Source organism: Drosophila subobscura, chromosome E, assembly GCF_008121235.1.
Source record: "Drosophila subobscura isolate 14011-0131.10 chromosome E, UCBerk_Dsub_1.0, whole genome shotgun sequence".
Lineage (NCBI taxonomy): Eukaryota > Metazoa > Arthropoda > Insecta > Diptera > Drosophilidae > Drosophila > Drosophila subobscura.
In genome coordinates, this window is record NC_048531.1 from 13,178,910 (window position 1) to 13,205,475 (window position 26,566).

At 47.7% G+C, this 26,566-nt stretch overlaps 7 protein-coding genes across 7 annotated transcripts in view; 2 read left to right on the forward strand and 5 right to left on the reverse strand.

Annotated features, from left to right (window-relative positions):
• Positions 1–16: 16 nt before the first annotated feature.
• On the reverse strand, positions 17–1,749 carry LOC117892744 (cytochrome P450 9b2-like). Its single transcript, XM_034799168.1, has 3 exons — positions 1,501–1,749; positions 931–1,438; positions 17–872 (listed from the first exon to the last, which is right to left on the reverse strand). Exons 1-3 carry the CDS (start codon positions 1,704–1,706, stop codon positions 69–71), a joined length of 1,518 nt encoding a protein of 505 aa, XP_034655059.1. The 5' UTR covers positions 1,707–1,749; the 3' UTR covers positions 17–68.
• A 1,432-nt stretch (positions 1,750–3,181) lies between these two features.
• On the reverse strand, positions 3,182–4,909 carry LOC117892745 (cytochrome P450 9b2-like). The gene is made up of 3 exons (XM_034799169.1): positions 4,679–4,909; positions 4,113–4,620; positions 3,182–4,048 (listed from the first exon to the last, which is right to left on the reverse strand). The coding sequence occupies exons 1-3, from the start codon at positions 4,882–4,884 to the stop codon at positions 3,245–3,247; spliced, it is 1,518 nt and encodes a 505-aa protein (XP_034655060.1). The 5' UTR covers positions 4,885–4,909; the 3' UTR covers positions 3,182–3,244.
• Positions 4,910–5,217: 308 nt separating this feature from the next.
• Positions 5,218–6,946, reverse strand: LOC117892746 (cytochrome P450 9b2-like). The gene is given in 5 exon segments (XM_034799170.1): positions 5,218–5,915; positions 5,917–6,053; positions 6,117–6,559; positions 6,562–6,623; positions 6,694–6,946. Coding segments are annotated over 5 exon segments (1,512 nt in total). The 5' UTR covers positions 6,900–6,946; the 3' UTR covers positions 5,218–5,251.
• A 13,745-nt stretch (positions 6,947–20,691) lies between these two features.
• Positions 20,692–22,210, forward strand: LOC117891372 (serine protease inhibitor 42Dd). Its single transcript, XM_034796809.1, has 4 exons — positions 20,692–20,796; positions 20,854–21,737; positions 21,794–21,938; positions 21,993–22,210. The coding sequence occupies exons 1-4, from the start codon at positions 20,778–20,780 to the stop codon at positions 22,115–22,117; spliced, it is 1,173 nt and encodes a 390-aa protein (XP_034652700.1). The 5' UTR covers positions 20,692–20,777; the 3' UTR covers positions 22,118–22,210.
• Positions 22,107–22,660, reverse strand: LOC117891373. Its single transcript, XM_034796810.1, has 3 exons — positions 22,577–22,660; positions 22,345–22,509; positions 22,107–22,286 (listed from the first exon to the last, which is right to left on the reverse strand). Exons 1-3 carry the CDS (start codon positions 22,602–22,604, stop codon positions 22,213–22,215), a joined length of 267 nt encoding a protein of 88 aa, XP_034652701.1. The 5' UTR covers positions 22,605–22,660; the 3' UTR covers positions 22,107–22,212.
• A 1,376-nt stretch (positions 22,661–24,036) lies between these two features.
• Positions 24,037–26,566, forward strand: part of LOC117889730 (protein prickle) — a 48,155-nt gene continuing 45,625 nt past the window's right edge. The window contains exon 1 of the mRNA XM_034794152.1: positions 24,037–24,676. Coding sequence (XP_034650043.1) covers positions 24,636–24,676 — 41 coding nt within the window. The 5' untranslated portion in view covers positions 24,037–24,635. The remainder of the gene's footprint in view (positions 24,677–26,566) is intronic.
• Positions 24,904–26,451, reverse strand: LOC117889733 (serine protease inhibitor 42Dd). Its single transcript, XM_034794156.1, has 3 exons — positions 26,315–26,451; positions 25,171–26,205; positions 24,904–25,105 (listed from the first exon to the last, which is right to left on the reverse strand). The coding sequence occupies exons 1-3, from the start codon at positions 26,340–26,342 to the stop codon at positions 24,984–24,986; spliced, it is 1,185 nt and encodes a 394-aa protein (XP_034650047.1). The 5' UTR covers positions 26,343–26,451; the 3' UTR covers positions 24,904–24,983.

Consider the following 26,566-nt stretch of genomic DNA (forward strand, 5'->3'; position numbering starts at 1 on the left):
GAAACATAATCAAAAATAAAATATATTTACGTGTATTTTATCCTACAGCAAACTCTGTTTTATTTCCACTATTTGCGCGGCACCAGGCGCATCCAGTAGCCAGCCTTGGAGGCCAGATTGAAGCCGCGAGCCTCCGTCCACAGATCCTTGACGGTTTTGGGCGATCTTTCGATCTTATATCTGATCAGCAGATTGTACAGCATGCCCTTGACCTGCATCAATGCATAACGATTGCCAATGCAGTTACGGGGACCCACTCCAAAAGGCAAATAAGTGTAGGGAACGATGTCGTTCTTTCGCTCATCACTGAACCGCTCTGGGTCGAACTTCCTTGGCTCGGGGAAATACTCCTCGTCCCAGTGAATGCCGGCAATGGGAATATTCACGCGATCACCGACCTTAAAGTCGAACAACTTCGTGCCATCGTCATCGGTTAGGGTGTAATCCTTGGAGCAGATGCGATCGGTAACCGGGGCAAGGGCCCACTTGCGAAGCGACTCGGAGATGACCATATCCATGTACTTCATACCCTGAACAGCATCGTAGGTTAGGGGTCCACCCTTGAGGGATTCCTGCACTTCCTTGGCCTCCTCGTAGAGACGCTGCTGGATGTCGGGGTTCTCGAGCAGCTCCAGGGATGTGGTGCAGATCAGATTGGCATTGTTCTCGAAGGCAGCAAAGAAGAAAATAAAGCACTGGGCCACGATCTCATCGTCAGTCCAGTTGTCCTCGGCCTCCTTCTTAGACTCCATCAGCAGCTGGATCATGTCGGGACGATTGATGTTGTGCTCCTCGCGATATTTCATGGCATCCACTACCAAACGGACAAAATATTCGACTTTCTGGCCATCAAAGATCTTCAGATTAAAGAACTGAAACACAAATAAATATTAATAAATGATAGCTGATAAAATATTGATAATAACTCACTAGGAAAACTTTTGGAATGAGTGTGGCCATCAAGAATTTCAATAGCTGCGATCCCCTGGAGAAGGTCAGCGACTGGCCGATTTGGTAGAACTCATTATCGGGCGTCTCGAAAGAGTTAACCTTCAGGCCGAAAGCGGTGGTGGCAATCAGATCGTTGGATAACTTATTGCAGAGCACTTTCATGTCCACCTCGACACCCTCTCCAGCTGAGGAACCCTTCGATAATCCCGACAAATGATCGAGGCACTCCCCAAAGCTGTCTCCCATGAGGGCGAACATGCTGCGCATTTTGGCTGCCGTGAAGACCGGCGTGAGGGTATTCCTCATGTGCTTCCATCTCTGATCCCTCATGACGCTCAACATGTCGTTCAGGAGGCGCTCCTTGCTCTCCACAAAGAGCTGATGGTTGGGGAAGTGATCAAAGTCCTTGACGCAGATCCTCTTGATCATTTCGGGGTCGTTCAATTGGATCATGGGCGAGCGCAAGTTGAAAAATCCAACAATTTTGCTGAAAAGTAAATCAATTTCTTATCCGTATCGGGCATGCCTGCTCATAGATAGTTCACTTACTGCTCCCGTGTGCGATTGTAGAACTCGCTGAGCACCTTGTGGAACGAGGTTAGGCCCAACATCGAGGTTCCAATATTACCAAAAAAGGGCTTTGGCTTCTCAAAGTAAATACCGCGACCCTCGAATGCCTTGTGTGTCGCTATGGACCACTTGTATATCATCACGCCCACGACCAGAACGGCCAAACATATTTCCAGGAAAGCCATCGCAAGGCTCCTTCACTTGCTTGTATTTTTTTATAACTGACTTTAGCAATTGTTCGCCGCAACAATTTATAGCCGCCGAAAAAGCGCGTATGTATGGTTGTATTATGTTCTCTCGAAGTATTACGCATCAAAGCTCTCCAATTATCTGACTGTTGTTTGCCGGTGGGGGTAGATCTACAGATAGTTAGCTATTTGCACTCTCTGTTGTGAATATTTGTTTGTGACAGAGTCAGAGAGAACCTCGCAATTACGTTATACACTTCCAAACTGTATTTTAACTTTGATAAGCAGAATATACACAAACATTTCACAAGAGTTCTGCTTATTGCATGATAAATTCACGTTCGAACATCAGCGCTCTCTTTTTTGCACGTTCAGGTAGATGTCATAGAAAGAGATGAAAGTGCAAGAGAGAGTCGCATGCATTGCAGGCGTTGGCAAAGCTAGACGTAAAGCTGGGAGAGAGTAGCAGCGCTGCCGAGCGTGCTATGGCAGGAATAGCAAAGCAGCGCTTTGTGCAAGTGCAAGAGAGAGAGTCGCATGCATTAGCTGCAGACGTTTTCAAAGCAAAAACCCAAAGCTGGAAGAGAGTGGCAGCGCTGCCTACCGTCCTATAACGCAGAAAGAGAGCAAAATGCAAGGGTGAGTCCGCATGCACTAGCTGCAGTCGCTGTCAAAGCTAGACGCAAAGCTGGAAGAGAGTAGCAGCGCTGCCGAACCGGCAGGAAGAACATAGCAGCGTTGCCGATTTTCAGTTTTTACCGTAAATGGGATCACCGTCTGCTGATGTATATATGTAAATATTTATGTTGCGTTTCAACCTGTGAGAGTGTTCGAAGCGTCGGGCTCCGAAGCAGAATTTGTTTTGAATTTCGCAACTGATAAACGGGTTTCGCAGCTTTAAGCAAAGCTCCTAGCACACAGAACGTTCCGATGGGAAAGCTTCTAACTGACACTCGCGCTCTAATTTGCTATTCTCTCTTTGTTTTTGTCAGTATCTACTACCGATTACCTATCATATGATCAGAGGAGTATTCATTTGCTTGGCAACCTAATCTTATCTTAAGCAGCAAACAAGTAATTATTCATAAACGAACCAAATTCGACCATTGAAATCTGAGTTCAATCCACTTAACAATTTTCATATCAGTGGCGCACTGTGTGTTATCTACAGCAATTCAATGATAGAGGAAGACCACTTATTGACACTATTGGTGACTAATACAGCTGGCCCACACAACAGAGAGAGGGTAGGAAACCGGCACACCCCAGCACTGTCCGAGTAATGGGTATTTGCATTGATCAATTGAGATCGCTTCTATTTATAGCGCGACTCTCTCAATTTTGCTAGCACTTGTCAGCAGAGAAAAACAATCGAGAGAGAGAGAGAGAGAGAGAGAGAGAGAGAGAGAGAACGCTAGCTATCTTATAGGGGAAAAGAAACAATATCTTATCCAATAAATTGCAGCAAAATGTGTTTGGAAATATAAAAACATAAAAAAGTTTATTTGATCGTTTATCGGCGATTGGTTATCAATTTATTGCCGAGGCACCAGGCGCATCCAGAAGGCACCCTTGGGAGCTATGGTGAAGCCGCGTTGCTGTGCATACAAATCCTTGACGGTCTTGGGCGATCTCTCGATCTTGTACCTGATCAGCAGGTTGTAAAATATGCCCTTGACCTGCATCAGTGCATATCGACTGCCAATGCAGTTCCGTGGACCCACCCCAAAAGGCAAATAGGTATAGGGCACAATGTCGTTCTTCCTCTCATCGCTGAACCGCTCCGGATCGAACTTTAAGGGCTCGGGGAAATACTCATCGTCCCAGTGGAGAGCGGAAATTGGAACACTAACTTGATCACCGACCTTAAAGTCGAACAACTTCGTGCCATCGTCATCTATAAGAGTATAGTCCTTGGAGCAAAGCCGATCTGTGGCCACTGCCAGGGTCCACTTGCGAAGCGACTCTGAGATGACCATGTCCATGAACTTCATCTTCTGCACTACATCGTAGGTGAGTGGTCCACCCTTGAGGGATTCCTGCACCTCCTTCACCTCCTCGTAGAGGCGCTGCTGGATGTCGGGGTTCTCGAGCAGCTCCAGGGAAGTGGTGCAGATCAGATTGGCGTTGTTCTCGAAGGCAGCAAAGAAGAAAATAAAGCACTGGGCCACGATCTCATCGTCAGTCCAGTTGTCCTCGGACTCCTTCTTGGACTCCATCAGCAGCTGGATCATGTCGGGACGATTGATGTTGTGCTCCTCGCGATATTTCATGGCATCCACCACCAAACGGACAAAATATTCGACTTTTTCCGCGTTAAAGATCTTTAGTTTAAAGAACTGAAACACAAAATAAAAATCTACAAATCTTATTAGATTAGAAATCAGATAATGATTAACTCACACGAAAAACTTTTGGCAAGAGGGTGGCCAGCATGAACTTGAAGAGCTGCGATCCACTGGCAAAGGTTACAGACTGACCAATTTGGTAGAACTCATTGTCGGGGGTCTCAAAGGAGTTCACCTTCAGTCCGAAGGCGGTGGTGGCAATCAGATCGTTGGATAACTTATTGCAGAGCACTTTCATGTCCACCTCGACACCCTCTCCAGCTGAGGAACCCTTCGATAGTCCCGACAAGTGATCGAGGCACTCCCCAAAGCTGTCTCCCATGAGGGCGAACATGCTGCGCATTTTGGCTGCCGTGAAGACGGGGGTTAGAGTATTCCTCATGTGCTTCCAGCGCTGATCCCTCATCACAGTCAACATGTCGTTGACGAGAAGTTCGTTACTCTGGGCAAAGACCTGATGGTTGGGAAAGTGATCAAAGTCCTTCACGCAAATCTTCTTGATAATTTCGGGATCGTTCAGCTGGATCATGGCCATGCGCATACTAAATATGCCAACAATTTTGCTGTAAATCAGATATGCACATTAATTTCTATATCACTATCGGTGTCCGAATTACTTACTGCTTCTTTGTGCGTTGGTAGAACTCGCTGAGTTGCCTGGGAAACGACTTTCGACCCAGAAAAGATGCCACCATATTGCCAAAAAATGGCGTTGGCTTCTCAAAGTAAATGCCACGCCCATCGAACGCGTTGTGTGTGGCTGTGGACCACTTGTATAGAAGCACAGCCCCGACCAGAACGGCCAAACATATTTCCAGAAGAACCATCGCAAGGTTCCCCCACTTGCCTCGTTTTATTTCAAACTGAGCATCAGAATTGTGCGGCGCGACAATTTATACTTTTCCTCTAATGATTTGCGTGTAAACAAACTGTGATTCAAACTGTAGCGTCGGACTCCGAAGACTTTTAATTTAATTTGTCTAGAATTTGGCAAAGCTTTTAGCTGCGAGAACGTTCTGATAAGAAAGCTTCCAGCGGGATCGCTCTCGCTCTCAATTTCCCTCTTATCTCTTTTTATTTTAATCAATATCTTTGTAGTTGGTTTTGTAATTTTTGTTATCTATTCAACAAATGTTTGTGGATTATATTCTTGGTTTTGCTCATTTTATTCCTTATCGACTATTTGTAACACATTTATTTGCGCGGCACCAGCCGCATCCAGTACCCAGCCTTGGGCGCCAGATTGAAGCCGCGTGCCTCCTCCCACAGATCCTTGACAGTCTTGGGCGATCTCTCGATCTTATATCTGATCAGCAGATTGTACAGCATGCCCTTGACCTGCATCAATGCATAACGATTGCCAATGCAATTTCGGGGACCAACTCCAAAAGGCAAATAGGTGTACGGAATTATGTCGTTCTTGCGTTCCTCGCTGAAACGCTCTGGATCGAACTTTCGTGGATTGGGGAAGTAATGATCGTCCCGGTGGAGGCCGGCAATGGGAATACTCACACGATCACCCACTTTGAAGTCGAAAAGCTTCGTGCCATTATCATCAGTTAGGGTGTAATCTTTCGAGCACAGGCGATCTGTGGCGGCTGCCAGTGTCCACTTGCGTAGCGACTCGGAGATGACCATGTCCATGTACTTCATACCCTGAACAGCATCGTAGGTGAGAGGACCGCCCTTGAGGGATTCCTGCACCTCCTTCACCTCCTCATAGAGGCGCTGCTGGATGTCGGGGTTCTCGAGCAGCTCCAGGGATGTGGTGCAGATCAGATTGGCATTGTTCTCGAAGGCAGCAAAGAAGAAAATAAAGCACTGGGCCACGATCTCATCGTCAGTCCAGTTGTCCTCGCTCCTTCTTGGACTCCATCAGCAGTTGGATCATGTCTGGACGATTGATGTTGTGCTCCTCGCGATATTTCATGGCATCCACCACCAAACGGACAAAATATTCGACTTTCTGGCCGTCAAAGATCTTCAGTTTAAATAGCTGAAACACAAAGTTATATCCATAAGTGTCAATAGATTAAGAATCATATTAATAATTACTTACTGAAAACACTTTGGGCATAAGGGTGGCTAGCATGAACCTGAACATGGTCGATCCTTTCGAGAAAGTCAGCGACTGACCGATTTGGTAGAACTCATTATCTGGGGTCTCAAAGGAGTTCACCTTCAGGCCGAAGGCGGTGGTGGCAATCAGATCGTTGGATAACTTGTTACAGAGCACTTTCATGTCCAACTCAACACCCTCTCCAGCTGAAGAACCCTTCGATAGTCCCGACAAGTGATCGAGGCACTCCCCAAAGCTGTCTCCCATGAGGGCGAACATGCTGCGCATTTTGGCTGCCGTGAAGACCGGCGTGAGGGTATTCCTCATGTGTTTCCATCGCTGATCCCGCATGATGCTCAACATGTCGTTCATGAGACGTTCGTTACTCTGTGCAAAGACTTGGTGGTTGGGAAAGTGATCAAAGTCCTTGACGCAGATCTTTTGATCACTTCGGGATCATTCAGCTGTATCATGGGCGTGCGCAAACTGAATATGCCAACAACTTTGCTGAAAAGTGTAGAAATATATTCGTATTACATTAAGATCTGGATAGGAGTCTCTTCGACTGATCACTTACTGCTCTCTCGTGCGGCTGTAGAACTCGCTGAGTTGCCTATGAAACGACGTTCCGTTTAAAAACGAAGCTCCTAGATTGCCAAAGAAGGGCTTTGGCTTCTCGAAGTAAATACCACGACCATCGAACGCATTGTGAGTGGCCTTAGACCACTTGTATATAAGTACAGCCACGACCAGAACGGCCAAACATATTTCCAAGAGAACCATTTGAAGGTTTTTTCAGTTGCGTTTAATATTAGTAACTGAGTAGCGCAATTGCGCGACGCGACAATTTATACCCTCCTGTGATGAGTACATACATACATATGTATGTACCTACTATGTACACACATTTGTACATACTCAACTTTGTGCATGCTTTTATTCTCTTTATATTTACATTGGGTATCAATAGATAGATAACTGTTACTCTCTGTTCGCTTTACCCTTTCACACAGTACTTTAACTGTGATCAGAACGCTGAAAATAAATATTCTAAGCATGTGCTCTGCTTTTAACTATGAAGCTAAGCTTACCTGAAGCTGAGCATCGCTCTCTCTCTTGTGCGCGGTCAGGTAGCTGTCGCAAAAAGAGAGCAAAATGCAAGAGAGAGACGTATGCACTGCAGTCGTTGGCAAAGCTAGACGCAAAGCTGGGAGAGAGTGGCAGCGCTGCCGAACGTCCTAGAGCAGGTAGAGCACAGCGACGTTGCCGAATTTCAGCTTTAACAGTAAATAGGATCAACGTTTGTGGATTTATATATGTATTAATGGACATATGCTTCGATTCAAACTGTGAGGGTGTTTGAAGCGTCGAACTATGAAGCGCACTGATTAACAGGTTGTTCCCTCTTTGCACTGAGAACGTTCCGATATAAAAGCTTCCAACGAGCTATCGCTCTCTATTTTCCGCTTCTCTCTTTGTTTGTGGCAATATCTTCTTGTTTATTTTGTTAACCGTTTACTTATTGTATCAACAGAGAAGCGTGTCCAAAACTATATGTATAAGTAAGCAATAATCGAATGTTTTGGCCGCCAAAATAGAATTATTGTTCTGTTTATCAGTTGAGTATCGGTCGAGTATGTTTGCTCTCCAATCAATGCTGATGCAATGTCCCGACATTTCTATTAAATTGGGGAAGCCTTTAGATTAGGATATGTGAAGAGATAATAGTAACCGAGACCAGATAGAGTATCAATTTATGTATAATAAATTTATTATATGGTAATCAGTATTCCTTTAGTAATTTTTCGACCTTGCCCTTGGGCAAAAAACAAGCAGAAAACTCTGCGAGCCATCAGCTCTGTGTGATCCAACTCAATTTCAATTAAGTTGAGAAAGTTTATGCCTCTCCCCTTATATGTTTATGTCATCCAACTAGAACTTCAGTCTGTCATGTCACGCGTGGCCGTGACCAAATGTGATGTAAACCCCTGGGCCGGCTCTGAAACAGCACCAAAAGTATTGTGTTCATGCGATGCGGCGGTTTACTGTTTGAATATTTAAGCATATTGACCGACGGCGAGTCACAGCCAAGCCACACACACAATGGGACGAGCACTGGAGCCCCACTCCGATGGGTTAAAAACAGTTAAAGCTTCAAGTTAGCCCCAAGCGCTATGCCAGATATATAATTAAATATTTAGACAGTTTTGTTGCCGAGCAGAGTTTGGTCTCTGGCTGTCTGACGTTTGTTTTGGTTGCCATTCCGCTTCATTTTGTCAGTTTGGAAATTTGCAACAACATTTCTGCGACAGACACACCAGCGGCGGCAAATCAGAGGCGGAAGAAGAAGGCAACTGAAGATATATTTCAGCAGCTATCATGCATCAAACTCCATTGACAAAAGCAGAAGACGGGGAGGGGCGTTCCAGCACGTTGGTCCGTGTACAGTGGAGACTCTGGTGGATGCAGTCTGTCAACTGTGGAATAGTTTTGCAGATTTGTAAGTTATCAGCAGCTGGATACCCTTTGCTGTGTTTTCTCATTAGGCATCTTCACTGTTGCAGCGTAAACCATATTCATGTGGGTATTCAGGGTTTATTCACCCCTTTTTGAGAGGAAGTGCACGTAGATGTACACATGTATGAATGTACTTACATATGTACATATGTATTTATGTACACACAACTTTCGTTTGCTTGGCTCCTCCATGCTCATGTTATATGAACGCCTTATACATTTTATGCGCAACTAAAATGTTAGAATATACTCGCATGTTTATGTATTTATATGTGTGTTGTATGTGTTTAGCTATCTCTGTGTATCCGTGTTTATGTGTGCTGCACTTTATCAAAGCTTGCCCAGCAGTTGCCTGCCAATGTCTGTCAAAAGCTATGAAGCGCTCCAGCTCCAGCTCCACTCTTTGCTTTGCCTTGCCGTTGCTTCGCTTCTATTCCATTTCATTCCATTCTATTTCGCTTCCCTTTTTATGCGCAAATCATGCTGCATCATTAAATCTCTTCCGCTGTCGCTGTCGCTGCTGCGCTGCCCGAGTCGCTGCTTTTGTTGCTGTTGCTATTTCGCTTTTTGCATTTCCTTTCGCTTTCTGCTCGGCAGTGGGCGCGCGCTCTCTCTTTCTTTCTTTTCAGTAGCGGGCGCGCGCTCTCACTCTCTTTCTTTTTGCTCAGTAGCGGGCGCACTCTCTTTCTTGCTGTATAAAGAATTTATAGCTTTCAGCGTTGATTTTGTTTGGGCATCATTCTGTTCTCCATTCAACATTTTCGCTTTTTTATTCGGGTCTGTTCTTTTTTATGTGTTTTTAAGTAGTCGTAAAGCGCAACACTTGATGAGATATTAAACGTTGCCCCAGCAGCAGCAGCAACAGAAAGGATGGCAGCAGCGGCAGAAGGAGACTCCCCAACGGGATCACACATTGTTGCACTTTGTTTGATTTGATGGCATGTTAAATATTGGTTTCTGAATTTTTCATTATTTCCTGGACCCGAATCAACGCACGACGAGCAAAAGACTTTGAATGGCCGCTTAATAGATTTGAGGCCTCGTAAAAAGAAAAGGAAAAGAAATGAAGGGAGCGACTGCAGAAGACTTTGACGTGAGGCCAGCCACACCTGACAGGCATGGGCATGGGCACGGGCACGGGCACGGGCTGTCTGCCTCATCAAGGCGCATAAAGAGACCACAAAAACCTAAGGACCTTGTCTGCAAACTTGTCAATGAGCCCTGGCAACTAAATATTTTATTAGGCAGTTGGCAGCACCAAAAACACACACACACGCGGAAGAAAAAGTGCGGCAGAATTGAAGAACAAGAAGCGAGGCAGATGGAGAGGCAGACGGAGTGTGTGTGTGAGAGTGTGTGTGTGTGGTCGTGATTGCGTGAAATTTAGTAGCTCTTGGGGCAATGCTAGGGACAGACAAGTTGATGCTGATGAGCCTCATGATGATGATGATGATGCTGCTGCGGACGAGGATGTGGATGCGGCTATGGCCACCGCCTGATGAAGTTGCCTCTGCCTCTGTGTGTGCCTGTCAGGGGCCTTGGGGATATGGCGGCAAAGTTCCTTGACTCCTTCCCAAGAGCCCAACAGCTGGCTGGAGGGGTGGAGGCATGTTTGCTCACAATTGGCTGTACGTGTGCAACATTTTTAAGTAGCTTTCCTCTTCTCTCTCTCTCCCCCTGCCGCTTTCTTTTGCCTCTCGTGGAATTTCTTTTCTTTGCCCGGGAAACATATGTTTTCAATTTGACTGGAAAATGGAGGAACTTGATTGAATTTACGTTTTACCTACGCCAAAGAAATGAAGATCGATGTGCTGTCTGGCACTGGCCAGCTTTAAGTGCCCCAAGCTTCAACTAGCCAAAAACTACACAAAAAGTTCAGCTGTCAGACGTCAGAGTCCCCAAAGGGAGAGCTGCGCAGAGAGTGTGAGATTGAGAGTCACAAATTACATTTGCGGCGTCTGCTTTTGTGCATCAATCATACGCACAGGAGCAGGAGCAGGAGCAGGAGCATCAGGAGCAGCTGTCGAGGCAACCCCTTGGGGGGCGGACACAGCGTTGACAGCAGCCAGGCCCGCCCCTCACTCAGCCTGGCGTCGCCTAATTGTATGCTACATGATTTGCAAGTGAGAATGCCACAACTTGCAGCTCCCAGCTCCAGCTCCCATCTCGCAGCACTGAATCGTCTGGCAAATTAAAATAAATTGTCAAAATTAAAGCGAAACTTTTGCTTTCGCTTCGTACTCAACTCGACATTGTTTGCCGCCTGCTTAGGAATTCAAATGTCGTCGTTCAGGGGATCCTACATGGCCATGACTTGTCGCACAAGCATGTCCCCAGCCAGTGTCTGTGTCGGTGACACTAGCACCCCGCCCGCTCCTCTACACTCCACACACGTGTCTCTGTGTGTCTCTGTGTGTGTGCGCTGGTTTGTCCTTTGGCTGACATTCATTTGGAATGCGCCGAGCATAACGATGGAGCTCAACTTTTTGCATATTACGCACTTGGTCACGTACCTTCCTTATACTCTCTTATATTTATTTATTTTGCATAAGTCACGGGCCCGACATGATGGATGCCGTTGCAAAAAGTTGGCAACTTTAAGACCGGATTCCCGGCTCGAAATTAGCTCAATTAAGTTGGGGCATATGCAGACTGTTCCCCCGATAAGGCCGAACAAAGGCAGTAGGCAATTCGCCTTAGACACGGTAATTGGACACAGTTCGAGGAGAGAGCAGTTTGAATTATGGCCAAGCACTTATGAGCATTTTTTTTCTACAGTTTTCATTTTATTTATTTGGCTTTTCATTGCTCTGCTCTGTGACCTTTCGCTCCAGCCAGCCGTGGCAAGTTCAATGGCTGTGCAACACACACACACACAGCAAACAGCCCCAAAAAGCAGGAGGAGTTTTTTCCATTTCGCATGTTGTGACGCTAAGTGCTTCCTGGCTGGGGTCTGGTCTGTGGGGTCTGTGGGTCTGTGGGTCTGGGCAAGGTGCCACATCAACTTTGCTTGCCACGCCATAATATTAATTGTGCTCCGCTTGAAAATGGATTCCTTGGCAGGGACATTTTGCTGTAGGCCACTTAAATGCCATTAAATTTTTTATGCATTGCCATGAATGATGTGCGTGCGCTCTTAAATTTTTCATAATTATTCATAGCCCGACATTTGGCTTGCCGGATAAGCGGCCTTTGTTCTTTTGGTCCAGGCTCGCAGCTATTTGGTCAGCCGACACTAAAGCCGGAGCTTTTGGAGCCCCACTTGGCCTTATGAGTATTTGCATTTCCCTGCCACTTCACTTTCCCCTGCTCGGGGGAACTGCTGCTCCTCGGACGAATTATGATTATTTTTTAGCTGCCAGCTGATGCACAGCCCACAGACAAAGGCAGGGTGGCTGCCGGCTCAGTTGTTTGTTAGAGCTCCCAACTACATAGTTCCATTGTCAGCGTTTGTCAACCCTCCCCCGAGAGAGTCTTGCCAGCATACGGTGTGCGTGGGTCGCGTCTGCAGCAGATGACAAATTGTCTCATCAGTCAGTGTAGAGCAGAAATGAATAAACGGAACACTCCTGCATGTCATGGGTACGGCTTGGAATAGAACGCAATGGAACGAAAGTGAAATGGTGCTGCTCGAGCAGAAGTTTTTTTGTGGCTCGCTCACGAGAAAAACAATCATTATTATTGTCTACTTTTGAGGGCTTCATCTGCATTTGCACAGGGAGAAATGGCAACATTTTAGGCGACAAGCGATGGCAGGTTGAGGAGAATGCAGACGGTTAAATAGTGAAGCGGATCTACTGTTTCCAAAGCATGCAAAATTCTGCCTATCGCAGAGCGTCGGCAGCGTCGCAAGCTCTATGCATAGCAAACGATCTCGGGCAGCGCAGTCGGCACACGAAGAGCGTCAAAGCTTCGTGCGGCTTCGGCAGAGAAAGAACTTTGATCGGCTGCGCGCAGCGGCAGAGAAGCAAGAAACTTTTTTGAGACTTCGTCTCTGTTGTCCATGCATACAAATGCACTGAAACATGTGGCTGGCTGCGGTCCGTCTGCTGGCCTAGAAAGAGATAACAAATTCAGAAGTTTTGCATTTATTGCATGATATTTGCACACTGTCATTTCTCATCATTTCTCTCAGTGCCACCTCACACTACTGTTTACACCAACTCAGACATTCAGACAGTCAGACACATGTGTTTCTGACAACCTGCCGCTGCTCATCGCCTCGTGTGACATCATTTATTATATTCTTCATTCGCCATGTCTTCTTACCTTGTCTGCATGCGACTGCTGCTCCCCGTTCTCCCTTCCGTCACTACGATGAGTAATGGAATGCAAAATATATGAAAACTTTCCTCCTCTCCCTTGGCTTCGCTCAGGCATTTAATGAGCAAAGTTTCAATTAAATCGAAGCTTTCAGCGCCATGTCGCTGTCCCTCCCGCTGCAGTCTCAGCTGCTGCGCAAACAAATCGAAACAAATAGAAAGCAACTCCCTTCTCCCTTCCCCTTGTCCCCATCGCTGACAGCAATGCCAATAAAATACAAAGCCAAAGAGAGCAAAAAGTTTATGGGTTTTTCAGCGATTTCCTTCGACTAAATCACAGCTAAATCTCTCATCCTCTCCCAGTGGGTGGATTTTATTTGTTTGTCGTTCAATGTTTGGTTTTTTCTTCTCCCTCTTTCTCGATGTGTTTTGTTTCGGATTTTTTGTTTCTCTTTTTCAAATGTAAACTGATAAAAACAATTGAAAGCAAACAAAACCAAATGGGGGAAAAAAAGTAATCTTTAAATTAAGGGTCGTGCAGTGCTTTTGCCTCTCTGGGGAGAGCAGAGTGGGGCGGCGGCAGTGGTCTACCCTCTTCGCTGGAGCATCTACTCGTAAGTGAAGTCATTTGGTTTCGATTTGAATTTAAATGGTTTTCGGTTTCGCTCCTTTTTTGGCCACATTAAAGTGTTTACCACAAAATGTTCAAAATTTAAGTTTTTTTGCTTACTTTCCATGTGCGTGTGGCGGCACCCAAAAAGCGTGCTGGGCTTTAATTGATTTTTTTGTGCATGTGAAGGCCTCATTATGATTTAATTAACTGTTTCCCTGCCATTATGGGGCGAGTATTTTCGCGGTAATTCATATTTAGTCTCCCGCCATTAGCGTGTGTGTTTGTTTTATAAATTAACCACTGCCACGGGTCCTGCATAATTTTCACATTTTATCTAAATGTTTAATTTAGTTTTTCATTATTTAACGCAATTTGTGGCGTGCTGTGTGAGAGTGACAGAGTAAAAGCTGTGACAGAGTGACCTTGGGAGCACAGTTCTTCCGCGGTTGGGAGCTGGTAGAAAGCAGTTTTGGTTGCAAAATTATAGACAGCTTTCAGCTTTAACTTTTGCAAACATCGAATATATTTTCTGGTCTCTAAATTGTCAAATCTTTTTCTGAATTTCTTTGCCCAACTGTAACTTCCACTCCCTTGGACAATTTACATAATTTCACCATTTAATTTGGCATGCTCTAATTAACCAAGTTAATGGCCTTTTGCGGCCACCATTCGCCACCCACAGAACTGTCGCCTGCTGCCTCTTTGTCCAATTAAAATGTTTCTCCAGCTGCCTGAGCCCTGCTGCTCTGCTCTTGAGACGTCGTAGTTCTTAGTGCCAGTCGGGCAGAGAGTCCTTTAAGGCGAGCACTAAGGAGCAGCACTTAGCTGCGTATTTTACAGTTCATTGCATTGTTATATAATTTAACAGGCAAACACCTTGCCCGAGTGCACACACATTGTGTCGTGCGGCGGGGAGGGTTCTGTGTGATGGCTGTGATGGCCCAAAGCCCGGCAACAATGTAGCCAAGTTTATTTGTGCTAAAAAGAGTTCTCCCAGACTTGGCGCCCCCGTTGCTTCTGCTGCTTGAGCAGGGGTGGGGTCCCATATCAAATGTTCAGCCACCCACACACACACTCACACACTCGTACTTATGGAATGGCTTTGTGCAGAGTGTTTGAGTATATAAAAAATTGCTACAAAAGATGCCATTAAAAAATCTTTGTGTTGCCACAAATAAATCCAGAGCACACACACACACACACACACACACGCGCACAACAAGGGGCTTTACATCCATCAAAGTGAAAACTAAGTCACAGCAGAGGGCTGAGGGCAGGCCAGCAACAAAAGTTCCTAAGCCGTTTGGTGGGTGGGGGGAGTGTGAGCAGCTGTGGGTGCGGAAGGGAAGGGCGAAGCAGCGCAGTACCTTTCTTTTTCCCCATTTCAGGATGGCTTAACACATTTTACACTTTTACAATTGTTTAGCCAGGCCGGCGCGCACTCTCTCACTCTCCAACACTCCAATTCCCCAACTCTCTCACACTCTCCACTTCCTCACTCACTCACGCTCTCTCCACTTACCCACAATAGCGTTGCACTCACTCTCTCCTCTTACGGCACTCTAACCTCCCTCGCACTCTCAGGCGGGACCCATTTAAATGTCACTTTAGACGCGTCAGGCGGCGGGGCTTCAGTCCGAATCCGAATTCAAATCCAAATCCGAATCTGAATCTCGCACATTAACACATCTTCGTGTGGCGCCAAAACCCCATAAAACGCACTCTACGAAACTATTTTGGCAGGGGCGTGTCGAACAATAAATTTTGGAGCCCCTGCTCCTCCATCCTGCTGCTCGAAAAACGTTGCCTAAACTCTGTTCTAAACTCTGTTCGTGGATCGTAAAAAGCGACAGCGACAATTTCCGTGGAAAATCCGCTTTTAAAACGCACATGTGTGTGTGCCTGTGTGTGTGTGTGTGTGGGTGGTGAACTTTTTGCTTCAGCGAATTTGCATATAAAGTGAGGCAAAGTTGGGGCGGAGGATGCGTGTGCCCTGCTGTCGTCATTCACACGCCGGGTTAGAGCCTTTTAGCCAGTGCCAATACGTCAATAAATTGGTTCCCTGTGGCAGCAAAAACTACACCAAACTGACAGACAGTTCAATTTGGGCGATGCTGCTGTTGGCTTCTGTTTTTGATACTCTTTCTAGGAGGAGTGCTGTTAGCTAAAGCAGCAGCTTGGAGACTGTAAGTGATATAAAACGGTGGTCGGCCGAGGTCACTCTCAAGCTTTAGTGCGTTTGTATGCACACACAACAGAAACGAAGTCGAAAATGTTTCTTGCTTCGCTGCCGCTGCACGCAGCCGATAAATTGTGCAGAGGACAAACGAAGAAGATTCTCTGCCGCTGCGGCGGATCTCTATTCATGGGCAGAAGTCACACGAAGCTTTCATGCTCTGCGTGTGCCGACTGCGCTGCTGGAGATCTTTTCCTATGCACCGAGCTTACGACGCTGCCGGCCCCTGATCTAGATATGTACATATGTATGTGCATTCCTGCTGTCTCTGTCTTTTGCTATGCAAAAGGGTACAAAGTTCTTCAATGACGCTGGCACTGCAAGGGCATCAAAAGCTTCGGAGCCCCAAGGCTATTCTGCACACAAAAAACTCTTTCTCTTTTATTGCTTCGCCTGCTTATTCATCTCATCGCTCTTTGCTTTGTTCCATTCCATTGTCGCTGAAAATCGACTGTCAGCGGCGTGGTATACTTTTGGGCCGAAGAGGCAAATGGAGCTGCCTATCACGCAGGCATGACATGGCGATGGATGTCCAATCCGCGCCCTCCTGCTCTTCCCTTGCTACCTTTGATCGATGTGTCATTTTGACAAGCAAATTAGCATACGCCAAAAGAGAGAGAGACGAGGGAGGCACAGGCCTCTGAGGAGACGGCGTCATTTGCTGAGGATGATCGCCTGCAGGAAGCTGCGATGGATCTTCGCAGATGGGTTGGGTTTGGGTTTGGGTTTGGTATTGGGACCACCATCATCATCATCATCATCGTTATCCTCATGGCCCATTCCCGCTGAGCGTGTGCTTTGGCCAAACATTTCCATTTCAAATGCATCTTCAAAGGCAGCATCTAGGCAGCATTTGCAATGCAAAATGTTGCTGGCTCCCGCTGCCGTTTGAATGGGGATCGATCGTTACATAAAGTACGCCACCAGAGAGAGCGCAGCGCCAGCGAAAGACTTGCGAAAGAAAAGGAATAGAAATGGCTGACTGGATGGCTGCTTGGCTGCCTGAAGAAGGTGCAGCCCGAGCTGGAGTGCCTCTCCTCTGGCAAACGGCATCTTGATCATGTCATTTGTTCTGTGGCCGTGGCAGTCGCTGGCTGCTGCTGCTGCTGGCCATAAACTGAGTCTAAAATAATTGCCCCAGCGCTGATTTCAATCAGCTAATTGACATTTTATGATGGACACATTCCGCCCCAATAGACAAATGAACGTCGAAGGTTGCCCAAAAAATATTACATTGAATTGATATGTTGTCCATCATATTGAGAACTTTGCCTCAGCCTCTCTCCAATTGAATTCGATTTGGTTGTGGCTTCGATTGGTCTGTGGATCCGCTGGTTTGTGGATCGTTGCGTTCTGTTGGTTCGGTGCCCACTTTGGGCATACCAATCGCGACTGACTGCTTAGGCGGCTGTCAGATGCCTTAACGGACGGCCAACAACACGGTGTGGCATGTTTCCTCCTGATAGATGTCTCTGATTTCGTAGAAAACGAAAGGCAGGCAGGCAGGCAGGGGTCTAGGGTCTGCCCGTGTCCCTCTCCCTCGCCCTCTGCCTCTTGCAGTTTGCCTATTTTAGTGCTAATTAATGAGAAGTACAAGCAGTCGTTCTACTCGTTGCAGCTTAATTTGTCGCGGCTGGAGCGACTCGGATTGAGGCGAAGCCAGTTCCAGCCAATGTTGCATGCACCACAAGTGGGTAGACGCAAGATTGACGTGTCATCCATGCTCTTGCTGTGGCGACTCCGGCGTCTGTCCCTGTCAGCGACTGAACCTCTGTCTCGGGCCTGGTCAAGTGGAGTCCGACTGGAGTCCAACTCCATCTCGGACTCGGCTGCTGCTGCGTGTCTTGCGGCTGACTTGTCGCAGAGTGTGTGGCGTGGCAGGTTTCTATTTGCATACGATCCACTCCGAGTGCGACGCTTGATTTGGATTTGGCTGCCGCAATTGAATGAAAGTTTTTTTTCACGGCCAACGCCTCGCGGTTTTCACTAAAGTGCCTCCTCGGTTGAGCCATCGATTAGATTGGGCCACAGCATTTAGCTAATTACCGAGCTTGTCGTGGAGTTGTCCAAGCAGTGGGGCGGAGGGCGGAGGAAGGGGGAACTGCGGCTTGTAGTCCCCTGAGTGGCGGTCAAACCGCTTAGAAGATGTCAGCCCGGTCGGATGCGGATTTTCTGAATTACTTCCAGTTAGAGATGAGCGAAAGCAAAGTAAATGAGGATGTGCCACCCGTGCGGGGAGTAAAAGATAAATTTTGAAATAAATATTAGCTGTGGATAGAGCACAAATCACAATTAACAATTAATAATTAACAGACTTTTAATTATGTTTATGTATAATTTATAATTGTAATATTTATCTCCTTCTTTTCACACTTTGCATGACTTTGGCACTCTTTTCTAACGAAATTAATCAGCTGCATAGCACAGCCAGCCATTTCTTTGTACCACTTCCCACTTTGGACCCCGCTCAGGCATTCGCTGCTCCCACAACTCCCATTCCATTCCACTGCATTCCCTCTGACCATCAATTGTTTGAGCTGTGAACACGCACCAGCACCAGCCAGCACCGGACAGAACGTGGCTAATCCCCCTGGGGCTTTACTCCTTCGATACTATGCAAATTTCGAGTATTCTGTTTTAGTTATGTGCAAATTTATTGTTTATAAAAGCAGCAGCAGCACCAGCAGCAGCACCCGATGATGAGCTGTGGAAACAAAGGGACAGCGCGGAGAGCGATTGCTGCCATTGTTTTTTGTGTGTTCTTTTATTTCTGTATTTATTTATTTATTTTTGTTGTATTTCGGTGGTGTTTGGGGAGTTTTGTGCCCCAAGTTGTGCTTCTGCTCTATCATCAACTGGTTTCGGGTTACGTGCACGCACACAGAGAGCAGAGCAGAGCAGAGTAGAGTCCGGTCGAAACGGGAGAGAGCGGGAGAGGAGGTGCAGCAGCAGCAGCAGCAGCGATCACATAATTCGTGTTGCTGCCTCATCATTCTTATGCTTTTCCAGGCTGGAGCACCGACTGGGGCTTTGGCTTTGGCTCCAGTGCAGAGACGGGCAGAGGGACGGAACAAGAAGACGCTTTTTGCCAAGTTTATTTTTATCAACAGCGGCAGGCAGGCAGCATTTTGCTGCCGTTGCATGATGCCTTCTGCAGCTTCAACTCCCCCTGCTCCTTATTCCCTTTGGCACGGCCAGTGCCTCTCGCTGGCTGCTGCTGCTGCTGCTGCTGTGTGTATCTATAAAGACAAGAGACAGGGCTTTTTTTTGCGGCATCCCGGCATCTCACGATCTTTAACATGTTTTGTCTCGATCAGTGAAATCATTCAATCAGAACGGTCAGCATCGGCCTGCGGTCGTTGCCAGGAGACGATGCACACACACACACAGGCACACACACTTGGAGAAACAATCTTGTAGTTGTAAATTATATAAGGCTAAACCGAATCTGGTTTTGTGCTTTTAAGGAAGGAAGCCAAAGCCACAGAGTCACAGCGAACATCTCTCCCCAGTGCCAACGATTCGATCTGCAGTGAAATCGATTGAAAGTGTTTGCTTCTCTCTTTTTTTGTTTGCGCTGCTCTCACTTCTCATATTTATACCGTAATTATGCAATATCTAAAGCACATCTGCTCATATCTGCGTCGTTATTCCGCACAGATCTGAGCAGCCCATCAGTCAAATGCCGGCGCTGCCCATCCAATGCCACGGTAGCTGCCAATTTATGACACCCCAAGCAGCAGAACAATATAAAAGGTACTTCCATTTTTTTTGCCAGAGTCATCCTCCTTGTTTCAGTTTGAAGGAGCAACAGAGCGGTAGCAACAGCGGGAGTGCGGGTCAGTGTTGCGAGTCCATAAAGCATGTTTTTAAAATTCCATTAAAATTTATTAGCATTTCACACAAAATGTGCATAAATAACGTGGACCCAAATCGGGATACTTTTGAAACCATACCGCAGAGGGGCAAAGAGATAACGAAGGAGAGCGTGAGAGCGGTGGGGGTGGGGGAAGCTGTTCTGAAACGGTAACCGCGCGCCCCTCTTAATGATTAAAAATTGCTTAACGTTTTCGGCCTCTGATACGCTCGTTGAGCATGCTGTGATTTCGATTTTTGGGGGTCTCTGGGGTTTCGTAAATATCGTTCTGTCTGTCGGTATGTGCGCGCTGCACTTTATTGGAGGGCAGCGCATCTTTCCCACTGATAAACAGTTTATGCGCAACCTCTGTTTGCTTTTGTTTCTCCCCTTCCAAGTCCGACACGGACAACCATTGTTTATGCACGCATTATCTAAACAAATACGAAAATAACTCGTTAAATTCAGCGGCTGTTAAACAGGGGCATTTTAAGGTGTTTTTCTAGGGAGTTGGAGGAAGCAACACGAGAAATTAGAGTTAATGAAATGCCCCCCAAAACTAATACGCTGATCTGCTGCGCCACTGCTTCCGCCGCTCTTCCCCTGATCGCTCTTCTTCTTGAGTGCGCGCTCTCCAAGCAGTCAGTCATGTAAATAATTTGACAGAAGAGTAAATGCCGAAGGCGAGGGGTGAGAGACAAGTGCAAAAGGCAAAAAACGGCAACTCAAGTGCAACTACCAAAGGGAATTACAACAGGGTGAGGCGCAACGCAGCGCACGCTCTCAGTCATCTGTTTTGTACGTAAAGAGAGCATAAGAAAGAGCGGCACTGCTTCACCTTATTCAAGACGCCACGCGCACAACTGCATTGCAAAAGAGAGCGCCAGCAAGAGAGCGAGTTTTACGTGCGTGCGTGGAGCGCATGAGATCGTTCGCTTAATCTCTTCCCAGTATTTCCAGAACCTTCTCCTTCCTTTCTTTTCTTGCTTTTATTGCGTCGCTTGTTCTTGTTCGTGTTCTTGTGGCTGCAATGCAAAGTGCATTAAGCCGCTGTCGCCGTCGCTGTCGCTGCCTCTGCTGGCAGCAGCTCCTCTTGGGCTGTGATTCCTGGCGCGGCTATAAATGACAGGTTCCAGGCCCATTTCCCTTTCAGTATCGACCCAACGACGCAGTCGCAATGAATCGCTGGCTAAGCTGTGGGTGCCACTCCCTCCACAACCCGAACACGATCCCTAATCTCTCTCTCTTCTCAGTTCTACTTTTAGTTGGAGCGCTCGCTGTCCCGGGCGGGCGGTGCAACACGATCAAGGAGCGCAATCTGTTCGCCACGGAGCTCTTCCAGACCCTGGCCACGGAGCGGCAGGACGAGAATGTAATCATCTCGCCCGTGTCCATTCAGCTGGCTCTGGGCCTGGCCTACTACGGTGCGGAGGGCAGAACCGCCACGGAGCTGCAGAAGACGCTGCACGCCTCGGCCAAGGAGAGCAAGGACGGGCTGGCCGAGAGCTACCACCGCCTGCTGCACTCCTACATCAAGTCCAAGACGGTGCTGGAGATCGCCAACAAGGTGTACACGCGGGAGAACCTCAAGGTGGCGCCACACTTCCGCGAGGTGGCCCAAAAGTACTTCGACTCGGACGTGGAGGCGCTCGACTTTAGCCGCGAAACGGAGGCCGTGGATCGCATCAACGCGTGGGTGAAGCAGGAAACGCAGCAGAAGATCGAGCGAGTGGTGGACAGTGTGGAGCCGGACACCAATGTGGCGCTGGTCAATGCCATTTACTTCAAGGCACGCTGGGCGCGGCCCTTCAACGATGAGGACACGCGCGAACGCGACTTCTGGCTGAGCGAGGGACTGTCCGTCCAAGTGCCCACGATGTTCGCGGACAACTGGTACTACTACGCGGACTATCCCGAGCTGGATGCCAAGGCCATTGAGCTGTTCTTCGAGAACATCAACATGACCATGTGGTTCATTCTGCCCAACCAGCGGACGGGTCTGCGCGCTCTGGAGGAGCAGCTGAAGGGCGTGGACTTCAAGCTGCTCGAGGATCGCTGGCAGTACCAGAGCGTGTCCGTTTACTTGCCCAAGTTTAAGTTTGAGTTCGATACGGATCTGAAGCCCACACTGAGCAAGGTAGGAAGTCGGGCCTGACACTTCATGCTTCAGTTTTTATTTGCTTCTTTTTCTAGATGGGCATCAGCGCCATGTTCTCGGATGCCGCGGACTTCAGCAACATTTTCGAGGACTCGCCCATTGGCACGCGCATCAGCCAGGTGCAGCACAAGACGTTCATCGATGTGAATGAGATTGGCTGCGAGGCAGCAGGCGTTAGCTGTAAGTATTCCCTATCCCCCCGCAAGATAATGCCTAACAATTTCCCCTCCTTAGATGCCGCTGGGGTGCCCATGTCGCTGCCCCTCGATCCGAAGACCTTTGTGGCCGATCATCCATTTGTGTTCATCATACGCGACCAGCATGCGGTCTACTTCACCGGACACATCGTCAAGTTTTAGCTATTATTCAGCTCTCATATCGTATCATTGAAAGTACATTTGTAATCGCTTCATTAATGAATAAATTGGAACTCGTTTCCCATTCGATCTAGATTCTAGAACGTCACCGTGGAGCAGTAGGGGGTTTGGGTCTCATTGTTGCACTCTCCCTCGGAGATCACTTTGATGACTGCAAAAGGGAAACTCTTTTATGGATTTCACTCTGCATAATAGCCTGCAATCCTCACCGCTCCTGCCCCGCTCCCTGCGATGGCAGTTCAACGTTTTAATGGTGCAAAATTCCGTGTTGAAGTAGCAGCCGCTGAAGGCACAAACCATTTTGCCATCGGGTGTCGGACAGTTGTTGGGGCACAGCATCTGAGGCACTGCCACCTGCAGCAGCAGGGCTAGAACTGCAATAAAGGAGTTGGCCATCAATTGTGGTGGTAAATCTCGAGTGTAAACTGCCAAGCCAAATACCAAGGAGGAGTACGGCAGCGCGCTTCATCTTCGATTCGTTGCATGAAAATGATTCCAGCGGCCAACTGGCAGGCGTGACTCTCAGCCATGCCCAATCCATTCTACAGGGTTCAAGAATCCAATTATGATAAATGCAAGTCACAGAAAGGCAAGAAGGCACTTCAGCTTTAACGATCAGGAGAGACTTCGGCTGATATTTCATAACGTACTCAGCGGCCGACTTTTATTGGCCAACTCGAAAGCTAAAAATAAACATAAAAGCTGTGGAAATAAATATGGAAATATATTTTCGAAGGCAATTGCAATATTTAACTCGAAACAAGCAGAGAACGTGCGACCCCAAAAGAGAGTGGGGAGAAAGTCCAGCTGGACGAACGGTGGATGCCCTGCCATGATCAAGATTTGGTTAGCCCCCTCCCAGCGGCCCCTTCTAGGTTCTGGGATTAGTTAAATGAACTGTCAGATCAGCTCAGAAACGAGTTTGAATCGAGAATCAAGATCTCTCGGGGCCCTTCTGCCGAGTAGACAGCCACAGAGATATGCCTGTATTTGTGGCATTTGTTTTAAAAGCGCCTGCGCCTGCACCTGCACCTGCTGCTGCACTGCTGCTGCTGCACTTGTGGCAGGGGCTGTGGCAAGGCGTTTTAAAATTCCGCTCACAAAACGTGAAAACAAAGAAACAAAAGGAGAAACAGCAACAGCAACAGGGAGAACTTGTCAGGGCGCACATAAACAATTCTAACAAAAAAAGGGACGGACAGCAAGAGGAGCGACATCACATGCCACATGCGAAGCAGCGTTCCAAGAGGGAGCACTGCAGGAATTACAATTACAACGAGGCAGCGCTCCAAGGCCTATTCTCCATAAGGTGCAGCACTCCCCGCGACGCTTACATTTTGTATACGTTGAGCCGTTCCTTGATTTTATTTACTTTTAGCGCCGCGACGAGCTGTCTGTGTGTTCCCAGTATCCAGCGCTCAGCAATTACCAGTATTTCCGCAGCCGAAAGAGAGCGCGAGCGATCGGCAGAGAAGAGAGCGCGCGCGACTCCCCGTTTGGAGTTCGTCTTTGGAGCCCCATCGCGGTGCGCCGTCAGTCTGCTTTCAGACACGAACACACGCGAGCGCGCGATCACTCGGCTCCACGTTGAGCACAGTTCAAGTTGCGCATGCGCGAAACGTAGCGAAAGAAAACGTTATTGCAACGGCAATCGGACAACGTCTACTGCCCCCGCGTTATTTTCGGCCAGGCCTTCTTATCAAGTGGCGAGGATCGGATCCGGGGCAGCTGTCTCGAAACCGCCCCGAGGCTTGCGTGTGCAACGTACCGTGCCACAGCCAAGAGGAGTTTTTAATGAATACAAAATAAAAATATATGCAACAAGTAGCCGTAACCATACGTGTAGCAGCATCAGTGTGTGCCTGTGTGTGTGTCTGTGTTTTCGGTAAAGTAAGCAACAAAAAAAATGTGCATCAATTATTTTAAATGGTCAACTTAGTGCCTCCCCCCCAGCCACAGTGCGCGACATCCAATCAGCGCGAAAATGTCCACCACTTTGTGCAACACAGATGCCAGGCAGTAAACACAATTAAGGCGACTGGGAGACAGCGTCAGAGTCCGAGTCAGAGGCAAAGCCAGAGCAGCGCAAACGTAATTCGGGCACCGCGAACCAGTTTCCAGTTTCTAATGCCAGTCCAGCAATCGACAGGCACACTCCACCTCCAAATGCCACCAACTGCAAAATAAAAGTTATAGCCAAAAAAAGTAACAAAAACCTAATAATAAATACGCCTAAGCTCAAATTGTTGTCAGTTTTGTGCGGCTTTTTTGTTGATTTATGTGCGCGATTAAAGGAAACAGCGACAGAAAAGTCCAAAAAGCAGCGACAGAATACGATAATAAATAAATCCGTGAAGCTGCAGCCCCCCACCCTTGCCCACCCCCCACCGTGAGTGTGTTGTGTACCTATGAATGCAAATCAAGCGAAAAACAAAGCCAAAAGGCAACAGCTGATAAAACGCCAGAGATAAGCAGCAGAACAAGGATAAATTCCCGCAACATGGATAAACCCAATCAAATGATGCCCATGGAGTTGGAAAGGTGAGCAAAGCGACATTTGTAGCTAAGTTTATGGCAACATGTGTAGCTACATTTCAGCTACATATTCTATGCAAGAAATTCCAGACTCCGAGCACACAGCAGCTCACAAATTTGTGTACACTTTGTTAATTATTTAACAACAAAATATAAAACACTTAACACCTCTTTCGTTTGCTCAAGCTCTCACACGAAATTTAATTAAATTAGTATATGTAAATTCAAGCACAAAAGTTGCCCCTTTATACAGCTTTTATTTCGCAATAAATGAAATTAACAAAATGTAGAAAAAACTTTCAAAGAATGCGCCTCAGACATACGCATAGTTGGCAATGTGCCCAATGAAGGCAATCGAGTCCCGGTACTTGACAGCAAACACAAACGGATGATCGGCCTCGAACTTCTTGGAACGCGAGAACAAGCCCTTGAGAACTGTATTTGGGGAGGGAAGTAAACGATAAATAGGGAAAAGACACTTTGGGAATGACAATACTCACCGCCCGATTCTAGGGGCTGTTCGACGCCCGCCTCCGAGACCTCAACATTGGCCTTGTGCTCCACGGCATTGATGAAGTGGCTGACGAACATGCGATACATGTTGCTGAAGTCACCGTCCCGGGAGAACATTGTGTGCACGCCCAACTGCTTGAAGGGCTTCTCCAGACTGAGGCCGAAGGTAACGCTGAATTTGGGCAGCAGCACCTCCACCTTGTGCTGGCTCAGCTCACCAATTTCCGCCAGCAGATTCTTGCCCACCAGCAACTGCTGCAGGGACCTCAGACCATCCTTGCGATTGGGCAGCAGAAGGAGCATCGAAAAGTCGGCATTCTGGTAGGGCAGCTCCACGACCTTGGCATCGAGAGAGCGCACCTCGGCATAGTTCAAGTTCTGCAGGGTCCACATGGTGTCCACGCGCACGGACTGTCCGTTGCCGGTGCGGAAGGAGCGCTTCTCGGTCTTGTCCAGCTTGAAGGCCTTCTGCCAGGGCGCCGCGTACGAGATGCCATTGACAATGACGCCCTCGGTGCGATCGTTGAGCAGTTCGGCGGCGAGAATGTCATTGATCTTGCCATTGGTCTTGGTGGCGATCGCTCGATTGATGCCATCCGCTGTCCGCTTGTTGTACGGCGGATGGAAGTCCAACTTGTCGATGTTCGAGTCGAACTGCCGCTGGGCCACGTCCCGGAAGGAGCCCTTAAACTCCAGATTCTCGTTGATGTAGATGTTGTTGGCCAGTCGCAGATTGTTGTCGCGTGTCAGCGACTGCTGATAGCTGCCAAACCTCTGGCTCACCTGATCCACATCCCCGGGGCCCAGCCTCAGGCCCTGCTGCAGCTCGCTGGCCGTCTGACCCTTGGCCCCCACAAAAGCCAGAGCCATGGAGCTCTGTATGCTGGCAGGCGAGATCACAACATTCTCATTCAAGTGATCGGCGCCCACCGCATTGTACAGATCGGCGGCCAGCAAATTGCGATCGATGGAGGCATCAAAGCCCGAGTTGGTCTTCCCCAGGGAGAGTCCCACAAGGAGCACTAGAGAAGGGAGCGGAAAATGTTTTCCCTTTATCATAAGTAGTCATAAAAGCGAATAAACACGAGCGCTGGAACCCACTAAAACCAGATCGTATAAATTGGGGCTTACGTAATAGGCAGCTGACGGTGACAGCCATGATCGCAGTCGTTTGTAGCTGTAATTTATATGTGGAACTGATTTCGCACTTGAGACACAGATGAGACCCAAACGCGTCGGAATACAAACTGAACGAGCAGTCGAGCGGCGCTGCGCCTTGGAGGTTGTTCAAGCTGCGAATTCACATCAATTTTCACTGCGCTCTTGCGCTCTCTTGGTCGCTCTTTTATTTCGGGGGTTCTCAGAGAGTGCTGTTTACAAGTC